Consider the following 15,955-nt stretch of genomic DNA (forward strand, 5'->3'; position numbering starts at 1 on the left):
CTTCTGCCTGCTGCTGTGCCCACACACACACACACACACACACACACACACACACACACACACACACACACACACACACACACACAAACAAGTTGGGTACGGGGTAGACACACTTTCACACCCTCCTTGGGGACTCTACTGACGGTCACAATGGGGTCGCACGTACCAGCAGAGAATACAGATTGTATTTGACACACTCATTACAGGTGGCTTTTCACACATTACGCTTTCATTGGCAGCTCATGTTCCAAATAGACATTCGAGAGCTGCTTAAAGAGATAGAGATAATGTGACCGTGCCGTGACTGATTCTTTAATTGATTTGAGCCAATTATCAATGACTCAAAGTACATTGAACCTGAAGAGGTTGACCATTTGCAGGTTATTGTGTTATTGATAATGGGAAATTTTGCACCAGAAAATAGTGGATGCAAATACTGTGAATCAGTGGAAAGTTGTTTAAAAACCACATGAATCGTAGCATCCCTATTCAGGGGTTTAAACATACGTAAAAATTAAAAATAGCAAATCTACAAGCTCACAATCTGTTACATTGCAACAGGTTGTGAGCTTGCAGATTGGTTGGACAAATGGACACATACTGTGAATCGGTAGAAATTCGCTTAAAACCACGTTAACCCATACCCAATCCTGGGGCAAATATTAGGTGAAAATAGCAAAAGAACTCATTCACTGTTATTCAGTTTTGTGTTTCCTGCGAGGACTGCAGATGGAAATTAGCAACTGTGCTATATCCGGTGTATTTACAGTACGTCCATTCATATGCATTGTCCTGCCCAAATAAACAAATAAAGTAAAAAGTAAATTGCATTGCAAGTGAGATTGTAGATTGGCTATTTTTTACAAAGAGATTTTGAACAGACTACAGAGGGAAGAAAGTAAGATCCCCAGTAGGCCCAATGCCTCTGGACCGGCCGGTCAACAAAGGGTTAATATAATAATATAATACAATTTTTTAAATTACATATCAAATGTTAAAGGCCTCCTAAAACCCCAAACATCTGTTTAATCTACAGATTAATCAGCCACTGTAAGAGGTTTCTAAGACACAATATTGCAACAAGAGACCATAATGCTCAGACACCTGGCTGATTGTAGCAATCATCCCAGAAAATGGGCCTTAAAGCTGTTGAGCAGGCCCTCAGCCATAAAAAGTGCTTTGAACAATATTGAAAGCAGATTGAGTTTGGATGCAAGACTAAGTAAGTTGGGCGCCGCCAGTCAAGTGAGGTCAGGTCATGTGGAGAGAGGGGCGTGAGGAAGTGAAACATGGTGACAGATCGCCGGCCTGTTTAAGGGCCCTGTTAAATTCATACGTCGCAGCTGTATTCAAACAACACTGATGGGAGCAGAGAGGAGGGAGGGAGACAGAGATGGACAGGCAAAGGAAGACTCCACCGGGTCCTGAGAAGGGGGTGTGGTTCAACGCCCCTCATTTTCCAGCTCATTTCCCAGAACAGTGGAGAACAGAGGCCCCATTTTCCCGAGCCTTTCACCTCACACAGACACCTGCTGGTCAGTGAGAGGGGAGGAGAGTGATGAGGGCAAAGTTTAACCAGTTCACAAGTTGAGACACTGCATGATGCAAACAAATATGGGAGTATCTTATCATTTCAAACTGGGAATTTGTTCTGCAAACCAAATGACCAGTTTTCACATGACCTGAACTGATTCTCACTTTTAACTGTATCTTTCAGCTGCCTTATTAGTTCCTCAGAGACAATATCATTTTACGGGTATTTCTACTTTGTTGAGAAATTTTGAGAAACACAGGGCAGAGAGGGGGGCTACACCATAAAACATTGTCCCTGACCTAGCCCCCTCTCCATTATAGGGCCACTAGTTGGGTTAACCAGTTACTAAGCACATGTTTCTTTGTCAAAGACTTTTGTCTATTAAGTTAAAGGTCCAATTAGTGATACATACAGTATATAAACAAGACACTCCCACCACCAAAAATAAGAAATAGCAGTGGAGATGTTTTTATTCAAGGTGATTGACTGCTCAACAAAACAAATATTTTTTAAACAGTATTTGTCGGCAAAATTATTGAAGGACATAGGTCAATATATCCCTATAATTAATATATTTTCAAAACCATCCCAGATTGGGCCTTCAATTAAAGTCTTAGACATCACTACTGTATATGTCGGTCATTTTAGTTCACAATAAATTGTTTGAAACATACATTGTAACATAAATCAAAATTGATGCTTACCCTTTAGGCTTTGTAAACAGGGCAAATATGACAAATAACTTAAATATACAGAGAAAATAATGGCCAAAACAGGCCTTGCATTTTAAGGTATATCTTAAGGTGGCCGATCTACAAGACCAAGTCGCTTTGCGACACGTTTTGATCTTGTAGATCAGCTATTGTCACTATTTTTCAACAGATTAATTTATACAGACGTTTGAAAATGATTGACAATTATGCAAAAACAATTGTGATTAGACAGTTAAGGTAATAATGACATGGCATAATGAGAGGCTAAAACATGTTAATTTTAAGTGACAAACCAACCACTCTAATGTAATCAAATCAGCAATTTGAAATCCAATACCGTGTTTAGGTAAGATTTAACCATTTATTTGGTAACAATCGGTGAGTGAAAAGGTAATGACATAGAACAGGTAAGTACAGAAAGGCTTATCACACTGCATGTAAAATCTATAAGGCATGCAAAGATTGCATAGGGCTGGAATGGCATACAGTACTATACCAACACGTTGTCGGTGAGTTTATCCTTCTTTTTTTTATCCCTTTAGAGTGAGAGGGGCACAGGGGAACAGAGAAAAGTTAAACAAAGCACTGTGACGAGGACTAGGCAATGATAAAACAATCAGGGTGTAAAATAGCAGCATCATACACAAAAGAAGAGAAAAGGATGGCATAACTCCCTAAAAAAAAAAGAAAGATGGTTACAGTTATCAATGATAAGGAGAGGAATTGTTGCACATAACAGAAAAGCACTGCAAATACAGCTATAATGCTGAAACATTCTGGGTAATAATAACACCTTCATTAACATACACTGGAAAAAAGCTTCTTCTCTCACCCAACAATGCCCTCTGTCTGCTACACTGGTAATTACAGCCTCGGAACAACGCATACTCAACTGCTCATTGCAATGTGATCGGTTTTCCTCATTAATCCTAGCCTCACGGCAGCCATTTTTTGATCCTAGGAGCATATGGGCCACTGTGTGACTGAATATGGACAATTATCAACACCACCATTCCAGATAATATCCATAACAGCATATATTCTTTCATATATAAACATATTCCATATAGTACGTCCATTCAATGCTTTCCCCCCTCCATACACAGTAAAATCCTCTGTATTAGTTTGTCCACTTGTAACTCTAGGAGTGTCCAAATGCAACCAAATGGACCCATAAGGGTTTTACTGTGTATCAATGGAGCACTTATTCAGCCTTGAGGGTAGGTAGGGGGCGGGACCACAGCTCAATGGTCGGGATGCGATGCTGATGCACTGCTAGTGCAACATGGGCTGGCGGAGGCAGCTCCTTGTGCCTGATGGTGTGTCTCATACATGTCAGAGTCTGGACTCGTCTCTTCAGAGCTGGAGGGAAAGGGAACGTAGAGTCCCATAACCTCCTGCACCTTGACAGGCAGCTCCTGCATGGGCACAACACGGAAAAGAGAGTGAAGGGTGAATGTGGGACATGTGACAGAGACGAAGGAAGAGGAAAGGAACAAAGGGGGGCGGTCATAGCTGAATGTGTAGGTAGAGAAGTCGTCTAGGAATCAGAAGGGCCCGGTCTATGTGTAGACTGTCCAAGTGTCCCTGAGCAAGACCTTTAAAGGGCCCTATCTTGCGCCACCCTTATCCCCAAACGAACTTATTTGCCATTTTTTACTATTTTGAAAAACATTTTTAAATAGTTAATCTAGCGGGTACCTTTAGTTTAGACATAATATTGGTCCGACTGTCATTAGACCCGTAGACCGACAACCTACCTCAAACCCTAACCTAACCCGAACATCGACACGTTGTGAGCTTGTAGATTGGCTATTTTAAAAGGTTTTTCGAAATAGTAAAAAGTGGCAAATAAGTTTAGGGATAAGGGGTAAGGGATGGCGCAAGATATAGCCCTACACCTCCAACTGCTCCCGGAGCTTCTCATTTTCTATTGAATAAAGTATTTTGCACTCTTAAAAATGTGAGTTTTGTCAATGCACAACCACTGCTCCTGGGTCGGGGGTCCACTTTATGACTGCCTTCTTACAAGCTGCCAGTAGTAGTGCCGGTACCAAGTATACTGTATTCTTTGTATTGTATTGTCCCGACAGATTTCCCAAGCACAGTACAATACATATAGGTATGTTAGATATTTCATATCCTGATATCTTGAATACTGTTGTAATAACACCCATGCGAGGGTGTGATCTTACTGGAGCAAAAATATTTAGTGACTACTTAAAATGTAAGGAAATACGGGAAGAAAATAAAAGCTGCCACTGGGTGGTACATTTAGGTATTTAATCTGGCAGTGAATGAGTTACAGTAACATGTAAACAGTGAGAATATGAAAAAAAGAGAAAGATGCTTAGAAAGTAACTAGTTAGGGTAAGGTACTTTCTGTTGTGTTGACTCTCTGTTGTGTTTCTCCAAAGTACTATCCAAGGAGAAAGACCTTTCAAATGAGCTAAAGCAGCTGACAGATGGACCTGTACGGGTCTCCTGTACACTCTCAGAGTACAACTTACTGTCTAGATTGTATAGGCCACTTCTTACCTTACAGGTGACCAGCTGTAGGTAGATAGCCTCTGCTCCAATTAGTACCGTCTGCAGATCCAGCTTCATTGTCAGTTCATTTATGTGCTGTTGATGGGAAATTATAAAAGGTGTTCAGTTTTTTTTAACGCAGAGGAAATCTTTGCTCGTTTGGTTGTTAGCTTAGCATGCGGCTTGGCTACTTCAGGAAAAACACCTTAAAGGGACATTTCACCCTTTTTGCAAAAAAATATATGTTAATGACGTTTAGAAGCTTTAGAACACTTTCCTGGGGGTCTTTATGTGTGTAATATGTGGTTTTAGATATTTTAGATTGTAGCAGTGAGCCTGTTGTCTCTGATGTCATGGACACTGGGCTCACTTCATTCCTGGACTACATGTTGTCTCAGTAAGACAACTCTCCCCCCTATCCACAAGGAGGAGCAGTGCAGTGAGTGCACCAAATAATTATGGGAATTGTAGTCCAGGAAGGTAGTGACAACAGGCTCACTGCTACAATCTAAAATATCTAAAACCACATATTACACACATAAATACCCCCAGGAAAGTGATCTAAAGCTTCTAAATGTCATTAACATATATTTTTTTGCAAAAAGGGTGAAGTGTCCCTTTAAGAGCAGAGCCGTAGTAGTTTGCAACACTGTTGCAACTTGCAATACATGGTTAAATCTAATCTACGACGTGGGTGTTCCTGTCTGAATACAAAAGAACTCAAAGTAAAGACCCACCCATCATCACAGACACACCTTCAAAATGGTATTGAAATCGTGATCAGATCCAATCAACTCCCCTCGCTGGGATATCAGAATGGAACAGGCCATCAGCAGGTGGAAGTTGTCACAGGGCAGGCGAGTCCACATCACCTAAGGCATAAAAGAGCATGTTTAGCTATTTATTAGCGATTTATTTTAATTTCTTGTTTCAGTGTGCCTTATAGTTTTCTGTATGCGACAGACACTACACAGTGAAATCCTAATGTATCCTTACTGGGCCATTCAGTAGACCCTTTTGGATACAAATGGACCTTTATGAGTTAATTTGCCCTCTCAGAGTTCAAGTTTATCCTATATAGAGAACTTTACTGTATAGATGGCTGCAGCATACTTTTTGTTTTCAAAAGGTATGAACAGAATTACATAATTGTGGAGGAAACAATGCTACTTTTCATTACTTCTGGCACCGCAGAGATATTTTAACTAGCCGAACATCACCGCAGAGACACCAATGCAAACTCTGGGTGTGATTTGTCAGGAATTCCATCCAGATGGCAAAATGTTCCATTCCAGCACTGGATGAATAATGCTTTTGTGTTATGATTTTGGACTCAATGTCTGACTGTACCTTGCGCAGTTTACATTTCTAACTAATAAAGTATTCAATCAATCAAAAAACGTGGAGCTGCATCAAGTATATAAAACATGTGACTAAAATGTATTTGTTTGAAGTACACTATGTATGTTGCCAGCCTTTAAAGTGCTGCAAAACATGTTCAGGTAGGTGTTGTGCTCTCACCTCCCACAGGATAAGAATGTCCTCAAAGGAAAACTCTCTCTTGAACCAGATCAATAACCAACGGAAGCAGAAACAAAGAGAGCCGCTGTCCTGGGAGTCTGATGGGGGCAGAAGGACACCGTTACTGTTCCGATTTCAATAGAAATGGCAAAACGGTCACAAAAATGCCACAATCAACAAGCTTTGCCTGCACTGTGAAATACTGAGCATTAGTTTACAGTAACTCTGAGAGTGTAGTGTACATATGTAACCAAATGGGGCAATAAGGGTCCATTTCGTTACATTTGCGGTACAATCTCAAGGTCTTTACACACCGGGAGCATTTGTTTTGTGTGATGAATTCTGATTGATTTAAACTGCCATTGGTGTCACGAGTACGTCCACACAGACAATTACGTGGCGATAAAGCAACATAATTATTAAAAAAAATAATAATAAAAGCGCCCAGGCCGCTGGCGTGGTGGTCCGGACACCCTAGGCTGCAACGCGAGCCTGACAGCGTGTCACGGGTTCGAATCCCGATCCCGACGCCCTTTGCTGCATGTCACTCCCCATCTCTCTAGGTCTCTCCCTATTTCCTGTCATTCTACTGCCAATAAAGGCCATCAATAAAAGCCCAAAAAAATATATTAAAAAAAAAAAGAAAGAAAAGCTTCAAATTGTATGAATGAAGCATCATCGAATTATACTAAATACTAAAACACATTTTCTGATTGTTCATTTGTTACAATCCCAGTATGTAAGTACCTTCAGAGTTACAAATGGATAAATGAACACCTGAGTGTTTTACTGTGACAGACTGAGGTTGCCCATACGAACGCTGTTATAAATAATATTAAATCTTGAGCTCACCATAAATAGAGTAATAATTGCAGGACAATAGGCTAAAAATTAACCTTGGTTGCTGATAATGTAGTATGGGGTAAATAAATATACTGAATGTTCTCACACACCAAGGTAATCACACAGTTCTGGGTCCAGAGCTTTCAGCAGGATGCTCAGCTGAAGGAGCTGCTTTTTCATGGCCTCCTGAGACTCTTCGAAGTTATTACGCTGTGGAGAGGTTGAAAGAGACACGTACATCATACAGTGACCAGTAGTGGTCAGTAGTGTGAACACTTCAATTGGTAGCACTTCACCTTTACACCTAGCACACTACTCAGTGTGTAAAAATAAACAATGCAACAAAAGATTATGTTAAATGGGTGTAAGTGATATTTCATATATGCTGATAAACAATACTATAGAGAATGTTTGTTCAGTAACATCTTCAGTGAACATAAAATACATTTTCATGTTGGCTGTCGTGATACCAATTGTATCCAATCAGGAGAAAGAACTCATACAGAATACAATAAAACTGTAATTGGAATTTGGAAGTGATGAAACAAAAGACAGTAGCAGACAAATTTTCCAGTAGAACATTAAAAAAAGTTAAGCTCATAAATTATCTTTATCTTCTCTCTCCTGATTGGAAAAACATTGGTGTCCTGAACTGAATTAGAATATAGAGCTTTAATTGTTTTACCAAAACATATGACTTACACAGGGTGTGTAAGTAACAGTTAGTGCCCTTACGCCCCATTCAATGTGAAACAGCAACACCATATGTCAACTGACGGACATGCTCGTCAGTCAAAAGCGTAATTCACTGATGAGATTTTAGCTTCCTAACGACTAACCACAAGATCCATGAAGCCAGTCAGGCACCAGAAGGACTCCACCTCATTCTGAGTAACAAATAGGAGGGGTGCCAGCAGGTCACTCATTCCCTGGACATAGCCTGGACAGATTACAGGAGACAAAAGAGGACAGTCACAGAAAGGTGGCATCTGTGTGTGACATTCACTTACTGTGTGGTAACAATACTACTAATAAACCCCAGTAGAAAACAGTGGAGAACGCTGACGTCACCAAATGTGGAGCGACGCGCCCGTCTGCACCGTTATTGGTTAGCGCAGTACTAGTTGGCTCCCACTTCCTATGCCAGATTTTCCAATGGGTTTTCCCCAGGCTTCTCTTTTTGAGCCGAAGGCCGAACGAAAATAAAAGCCTGGGTACCGAGGCTAGTTACAAGTAACTAGTGTAGTTTAAAAAAACATGAAGCTAACGTGCATAAAATAAATCAAATAGACACAATCACAGCACCTATTATTATTAATAACAATGGAGTCTATAAAATGGGTTTTGAGATGTGATTTAAGATAGGACTGATATTGCTACACCAATATTCCCAGGTAGGCTGTTCCAGAGTCTATAGGGGCCCTATATGGCAAAGAACTGATAAATCAGGTCGTCAGGTATGTGTAGGATTCATACAGGAAGTTCATAAAATGCTAAACTTAGCAAGTGCAATTATGACTGAAATTAAAATATTTTACACTGAAAAGAGTTGACTCACCAAGATCAAAGTTGTACATGCAATAGGTCATCAGGACATCGTGGAGGAGAGTCAGCCCTGGGTTGTCGTTCCCAGAGAAAAAGGCGTTGTGTCTGTCTGTCCTACTCACGTCTCTCTCTGTCACAGAATACCAAAGGTAGACATTTAACACAAGACATGAATGCTCAAACCAGGAAGCTGACCAATAAAGGAGGCACATGCATGTTTTATTTTTTTATAGACGGCAGTCCTGACCGATGAGGCTTCGGTATCCTCTGAGGAGGGAGTTTCTCATCTCCTGCTCTTCACTAACTGACTTCCACTGCACCTTCATTCTGAAGTATTCGTCCCTGAGGAGACAAGAAAGGCAGGAAAATAATCAACTATCGTGTGATTCAGTATTATTATTACACCAGGTTGAAAGAAGTGTACTGTGATAAAACACTGACGTCTTAACCCTCAGAATGTCCTCCCTTTCCTTAGCAGTGCTGTTCCATGGATAAAAGCCCAGGAGAAACTTCCACACATCTTTCCTCAGGTTTGGCGTGATACCCTGGAGGAGATGTCAAAAGGAACATAATATCAAAACATCTGAAAAAAATAATGTATTTGGCATTAGATACTGTAGCTTCCATGTGAGAGTGGTGATATAACATTTTCAATCCTACCCCTCGGAACACTAGCTCTTTGATTCTGTCTGGGCTCTGCACACGGCCTTCGGCATCCAGGAACTCCTCCCATTGCTCCATTGGTTGCCCCCGCGTTACCTCCGGTCTGGGACCTAGCTCCGCCCCCTGGACGAGAAAAGCGTTACGCTATAAACGCTGTATATAATCGTGTAATCTCCATATCTGGTATAGTCACATGAGTATAGATAAGTACAGCTCTGTAATCTGTAAATTCTCTTTTTGGATTCTTACACAAGTGATGAGTTCAAATCCAGGCTCTTCCTCCAGTGAGGGCTGCACACTGGGGTCCTGGTTACGATGGTGGTGGTGGTGGTTGGATGAATCTGGAGGACGAAGGGCCCCCCGGAAGAAATTGGTGACTTTGGAGAATCCGCCGAAGGTCGTGGCATAGGGGTCTTGGATGAATCTCTATAGCAGCACAGAGAAAAGAATGACAAAGAAACCGATTAAAATGTGCCATCTTCTCCCCTACCTCCTTTCTTTGAAGACAATATTTTCAATTAGGGGACGCAAAAACGAACGAACGCACACACACAAACAAAACAAAAATAACAACACTGTACCGAGACAAGATCAGCGCCTCCGTCATCAAAGAGCTGTAGCTCATCAAATGACTGTGAGAGGGCGCCCGAGTCATGGGGATAGGCAAGGAAGACCCTCCCATCAAGTGGCGACCTAAGGATAACAGAAATACATTATACATACACATAGAAACGGTCCAAAACAAAACAAACGAGGAGACAAAACATTAACCATCATGTGATGTTGTTCCAATCATGTGATGCGTCAAGAGGGACACATCAGCACTGCATATAGGTTGTCTAGCCATCTAGACAACCATAATCATGTGATTATATATATATATATATATACCCCAAAATAAAATAAAAAAAGCTTACGGAGAGAGGATGATATAACGCTGCAGGGCTCTTAGCAGCTCTCTGGTTCCGCCTCTGTGGAAATGCAAAGGGGGGAGTGGGTGACCGCCCCTACTGGTCAAGACCAGGAAGTTTCTCCCCAAGGTGAACCGTGACCTCCTAAGAGAGTACAGCTCGGTGACGGGCAACGAGAATGACCACTCACCTGGGAGAGACACACAAAGATAACGAGTAAGTAACCACCATTATTTGCTTCATGTATTGCTGCCGGCTTCCTGAATCAAAACATAAAATCTGATGAGTGAAGTCTATCTGATTCATATTGTATAGCTTTCGATACTAGACTGTAAAGCGATCCCTCACAAACAATAGTAGCCATTTGTGGCAATGTCTGAAAACATACCCGTGTTTTTGGCTGGGACACGTTGGCTGTCTCTCTTCACGTTGCTGATGACTGCCCAGTCTGGTTCATATCCAGGGTCAAAGTTGGTATCCTCCTCCCCTCCTTCTCCGTCCTGAAGGGTACAGAGTTGGTACTGTATGTGTGAATATGTTTGACGGGTATTTCTGTCATGAGCATCAAATAAAGTAACATCTGCTTACCTTTTTTGTGTAGAATACAGCAGGGGCACTTCGACCTGCATCCTCTAGGGGGCTCCACTCTAAAGCTGGCTCCCCACCCTAAAGACAAACATTTAGTCCCAATTAGCCCAAAGGCATGTCTGCTGTATTAGACAGGACAGTGGAGCGAGGAATGCTGGCTGTTCTCTTTTGCTGCAAGCTGTACCGTAGTTTTGCTTTTAACTGTTTTTTTGTATTAACTGTTTTTAACTGTTGTACCACCAATTAGCCCAAAGGCATGTCTGCTGTATTAGACAGGACAGTGGAGCGAGGAGTGCTGAGTCTGCTCTCTTTTGCTGCAAGATGTACCTTAGTTTAGCTTTTAACTGTGTTTTTGTATTGACTGTTTTTAACCTGCTGTACGGCGACCTTGAGTACTCTGAAAGGCGCCTTATAAATAAAATGTATTATCATTATTAAATTCAAGAACCGCTGTCTGTCAGTCCCTTCCCTAGCATAGAGCAAGACAGCTGCTCGCCTAGAGCGCCTCCTCACAACGCCACAACGCACGGACAGCCTCACGGAACCTAGCGCCGTGCAGCCCTGTCCTCCAACCTCAATCTGCCCCGCATTACACACGCCAAACATTCTAACAATCATCTCAATTACATTAATTTGCGTCAAAAACAACTCATCTCCCCGCAAATCACGTGTCACCAGTGAAATGCATGTTGGGACGGACACTGATTACACAGTTTTCCGCGCAACATTCCCCTTCAATTCTCCAACGCACCTCCCCTTTTCCACACCGCCCCCAGGCAGGCATCAGACCTATACATCAGACCCACACAGGGGAAATTGGGAAAACAACTCGGACCCATAGTAGCCTACAGCTACTCTTGCGTCCGTCGACATAACTTCTTCTTTGGGGAAGCATCGCGGCCAACGCAGGGGTTGCGTTGCACGCACCCAGCATGGCTGCGCGGCATTGCCTTGGCAACAGTTACAATACTGTGCACTTTTATCTGTTGGATCATAACTTAGCCTACTTTTGTGCCCAACCCATATTCCCAAGACCATCTGTAAACAATTCCCCCTATCAGTAATGTGATCTATTACATCACATTACCCACACTGAACATCATTTGCTGTTCATATATTCAGGTTAAGGACGGGTAAGGACTAGTTATTATTAATTCTCAACCTGGATATCCCCTCTTTCAAAGACCACCCTCTGGTAAGATATGCCTCCCACACCTGCTTTAACTGTCTACTACTATCGCCTCCTGTTTTACCACCAATATCTCTGGGGGCACAGTACCAAACAAGTGCAAAGGGGAATGTAGTACTAGTATATATTATCTCTTTCTGCACATATATAATACAACAGAGCACAATACGGATTCTTCTTTTGTTTTTCACTTCTGTTATTATGAGTGTTCTTCAGTATTGTAGTACCACCTGGTATGGATGTCTGTCTGCAGCCCTAAAGTCACAACTGCTGCAACAACTGAACATTTGTTCAAAGATTGTTGGACAACAACTTCAGAAACTTTATACATCCACATATGATAACAGCATCCTAAGGTTAGCAAGGAATATCACCTCTAATACTAAGCATGTGTTGTATGGAGAATATAGGTTGCTACCTTCAGGAAGGAGATATGGTGTACCAGCATACAATAAGGTCAGACTAAAGAGGTCCTTTGTCTACCAGTCGACCTTGAGGCTTAATCAGGAGATGTAGTAGCCACAGGATAATCTAAGCGGTGGATATTGCTCATGTCTTTATGTATGTAAATTGTCTTGTTCTTTGTGTTTGTATATGTGTTCTGCATACTTGGCTGCTGTGTCGCAAGACAAATTTCAGTGTGAACTGACAATAAAGTACTATATCATATCATATCAATAGTTCATACGTTTAAGTCTTTAGACATAACACACCTAGCACCTAGTTCCCAACCTTTTTATACTGAAGTACCACCTCAGAAAATATTTGTCTCTCCATGTACCACCATAATAACTGATGTTAAAATACAGGAGCGTAATACCTGTCCTTTTTGTTCTATTCCTAAGCCAATAATGCTGCTGCTCTGACAAAACTCCGTCTAATCAGTAATCACTAATCAGTACAACTGATGATATTTCTAATGTGATTAATCCGTTCTCAAATCCTATATCTACGGCTAGGTGTGCTGCCATGCTCATTTCAGCACGGCTGGATAGCCTATTTCAACCAATTGCTTGGTCAGAAGAACTACCTGTATTTCATTCCACTTTTGTCTTTTTTTAATTTTTTGGGGCAACTCCTCTACCAGTACCACCAGAGGAGGGCTCAAGTACCACCAGTGGTACTAGTACCAGTGGTTGGGAACCTCTGTATTATACAGACTGATGATTCCCATTCACCATTGCACATACTGGCATTCAGTGTATCCAGCGTTTTACTGCATGGCTGCAGTATAAAAATGCAGTTTATCACCACTACTACTGCAGCCACAGTACAGGATTACAGCCTTGCAAATCTGTGTTTGTACAAGAATTGCCCTTCCTGCAATATTGATGTTTTGTAAGTGCATGTGACAATACAATAATATTGCACTTTTAACCTATATTTAGTTTAAAATATATTTTCACACTGCACTGTAATGCACCAATCTAAGAGACACATTCCTTGTACTTACAGTTCTATGTGCAAACATACCTAGCAACTAAAATAATTCAGATTCTCACTGGTTGTTCTTACCCGCTCCACAATGCGAATGAACCCAGGGATGCTTGTGTCCTGGTTATTCCTCTTGGCGTTGGTGTGGAGGTACACTCCTTCCTTCTCAAATATCAGCTGAGGAGAGAGAGACAAAGCCCCACTTAAATGTAAAACGGCAGCATAATGGCAAATTCATATCTATGGTGACCTGTTGCACTTCCAGTTACACTAGATTCCTGTGGAAGTGACAGGTGGGGCCAGTGCATTTGTGCTAAAGTGTGTCTATGAAGGTAATGTATGGGCATTGTATTGACACTCACTGCCATTGTATGTGTTATATATATAGCAGTGATTCTCTGTGGCAGAGGTTTCAGGTGGGAACTTGAATTCTGCAATAACTTATATCAAAGATATACACTGATCTACTCTACTACTTATTCAACTTCAAAACAGGGCCTCAAAAGCAGGACATCAACAAGATGTGTTTTTTTTATTGCAACAAAAATCATGATGATTGAGGAAGGAGGATGAAGTATTAACCATTACATTTTGGGTCATAAAAATACAACTCTCAGATTGGAAACACTGCCAAAGGGAGGGCTTTCACTTTTGGGCCATTAGAAGAAAAGTGGGGGGTTATTAAAGTTTCTCTTCCCACTCCCAGCCTACATAAATAAATCCCACCCCCCTACTATAGTAACCTCCAAAATATTTGTCACGTGAAAGTGAGTCACCTAGTCATGCCACCTGGCTTGCCTGAGTGGGGATTTACCATTGCAGTGTTTATAGAACACCAGCAAGCCAAACCAGCCATATGTAACGACACATTTGAGGGATCATGATTATTTTTCGGGCATTATAACCAATATAAACGGACATGTGTACAGTAATCACGATCAAATGGACAATTTGTCTTTCAGGGCAGTCGATCACGACAAGATATGCGATCGGATTCATGGGGTGCAGGTTCCATTATCCATACTATGAAGATTAATTAGGCTAAAATCTAGCATAAGATTTAGACTCTCGAATGTATTTGATCGATTCTGAGTCTGACACTTCAGATTGAAAATGTCAGAATCGCTAAAATACATCTACGAGAGTCTACTCTAAATCTTAGGCTAGCTAAAATCTGGGAATTATGGCTTACGGGGCTGCATGGATAGTACACATCACAGTGAACATTATGTAATAACTGTCCAAATAGTCTAATTTCCAGCATATTCTGAGAAATGTGCCCGTGTTTGTTTGTGCTAATCTATCGTAAAGCTAGTCTACAGTGTGTACATGTTAGCTCGGCTAGTTCGGTTGCTCTTGCTGTACACAAGGAATTAAATGACTTTGAAGCGGCGGCGACATGATCACCTAAAAGCTAGCAACGGGTGCTAATAAAGTTAAAATAAACAAATAAACAAAAGCTGCCAATATGATAAACATTTCGATAACATAGTTAGGTACCTTGGGGTTGTCTACCTTTGGCTCCATTTCTTCTGTTGTCTGCTATCTGTCGCTTTTTCCAAAACAAAATAACGTCACGTCACAGTGCACTTCCTCCCTGAGCGAAGCACCGCCCCCAGAGAGGCCCCGCCCCCCTGCTAGGAACATATCAATCACATGTTGACCTGTGTGATTACAACAGCGCGCCGCTGTCACTGTCAACAACAAACATGAAAATGCAATTATGCAATGCAATTATGCACATATTTGTGAATTTACAAATATGTTTGTAATTTACAAATATTTAATCACATTTTTCAGGGGACCCCTGGATGGAACCCACTCAACTGCTCCAGTTTGAGAACCACTGGCTACATGGCCACTGTGCATGTGTCAGTGGCAGAACATCTTAACTTTACTACTGTGTATGTATAAAAGGAACAATTTTGTATTTCCTGTCAGTTACTGTCTGATATATTCACAATTTAAACACTGCAATTGAAATATAAACTTGGACTTATTTATGTTGTCAAGTAAGTGTGAAAAGGCCTATTCTTCACTGGGTAACTCAATCCTGCAGGGTTGCAAAGCTACAGTGATTCATTTGTTAACAGTTTGCAAAGACAGGTACAGGAGGAGAGTACAGTTAAAGGCCTGTTAAGAGGATTTAGAGAATAGAGACCCAAGATTAAGAAAGCACTATGGCTTGTTTCCATTGGGGTCCGTACTCAATTCAGTCATTGAAACATTTAATGACACTCATTGCAAGTTGCTGTACTCTGTCTTGGTACACTGACTCGCTGAACTACATTAACCTGGGGAAACTAAACAAAAGAGACAGAAAAAAAAAGATTTTCCTTTGAGTTTGCTGAATGCTGAATCTGTCTTGGGAGATAAGATAACTGCATAAATCCAGCAGCACAAGCTTCGATTATTTTCTACCTCTCACACTCTGCTGTTACATAAAGTAGCCTAGTATGGCATTGGCAGTCAAGAGTTCACAGAA

At 41.3% G+C, this 15,955-nt stretch overlaps 2 protein-coding genes across 4 annotated transcripts in view; one reads left to right on the forward strand and one right to left on the reverse strand.

Moving 5' to 3' along the window:
• The window catches only part of ntf4 (neurotrophin 4), a 270,598-nt gene that overhangs the window by 65,363 nt on the left and 189,280 nt on the right, over window positions 1–15,955 (forward strand). The window lies entirely within an intron of this gene.
• Window positions 2,033–15,039, reverse strand: tbc1d17 (TBC1 domain family, member 17). Of its 3 annotated transcripts, none has more exons than XM_080775830.1 (17): window positions 14,986–15,039; window positions 13,552–13,647; window positions 10,848–10,925; window positions 10,648–10,759; window positions 10,266–10,449; window positions 9,930–10,041; window positions 9,598–9,774; window positions 9,346–9,471; window positions 9,127–9,230; window positions 8,933–9,027; window positions 8,699–8,815; window positions 7,980–8,080; window positions 7,251–7,350; window positions 6,298–6,395; window positions 5,532–5,648; window positions 4,786–4,872; window positions 2,033–3,665 (listed from the first exon to the last, which is right to left on the reverse strand). In XM_080775830.1, the coding sequence occupies exons 1-17, from the start codon at window positions 14,995–14,997 to the stop codon at window positions 3,492–3,494; spliced, it is 1,890 nt and encodes a 629-aa protein (XP_080631956.1). In that variant the 5' UTR covers window positions 14,998–15,039; the 3' UTR covers window positions 2,033–3,491. The 3 variants fall into 3 exon arrangements, 2 of the variants coding, with proteins under 2 accessions (XP_080631956.1, XP_080631955.1); XM_080775829.1 differs by having other exon boundaries at window positions 2,034–3,665; window positions 14,971–15,029; XR_013964858.1 differs by having other exon boundaries at window positions 3,643–3,665; window positions 5,514–5,648; window positions 14,971–15,029.

The sequence above is a fragment of the Protomyctophum bolini genome (assembly GCF_963924005.1).
Source record: "Protomyctophum bolini genome assembly, chromosome: 11".
Taxonomy (NCBI): Eukaryota; Metazoa; Chordata; class Actinopteri; order Myctophiformes; family Myctophidae; genus Protomyctophum; species Protomyctophum bolini.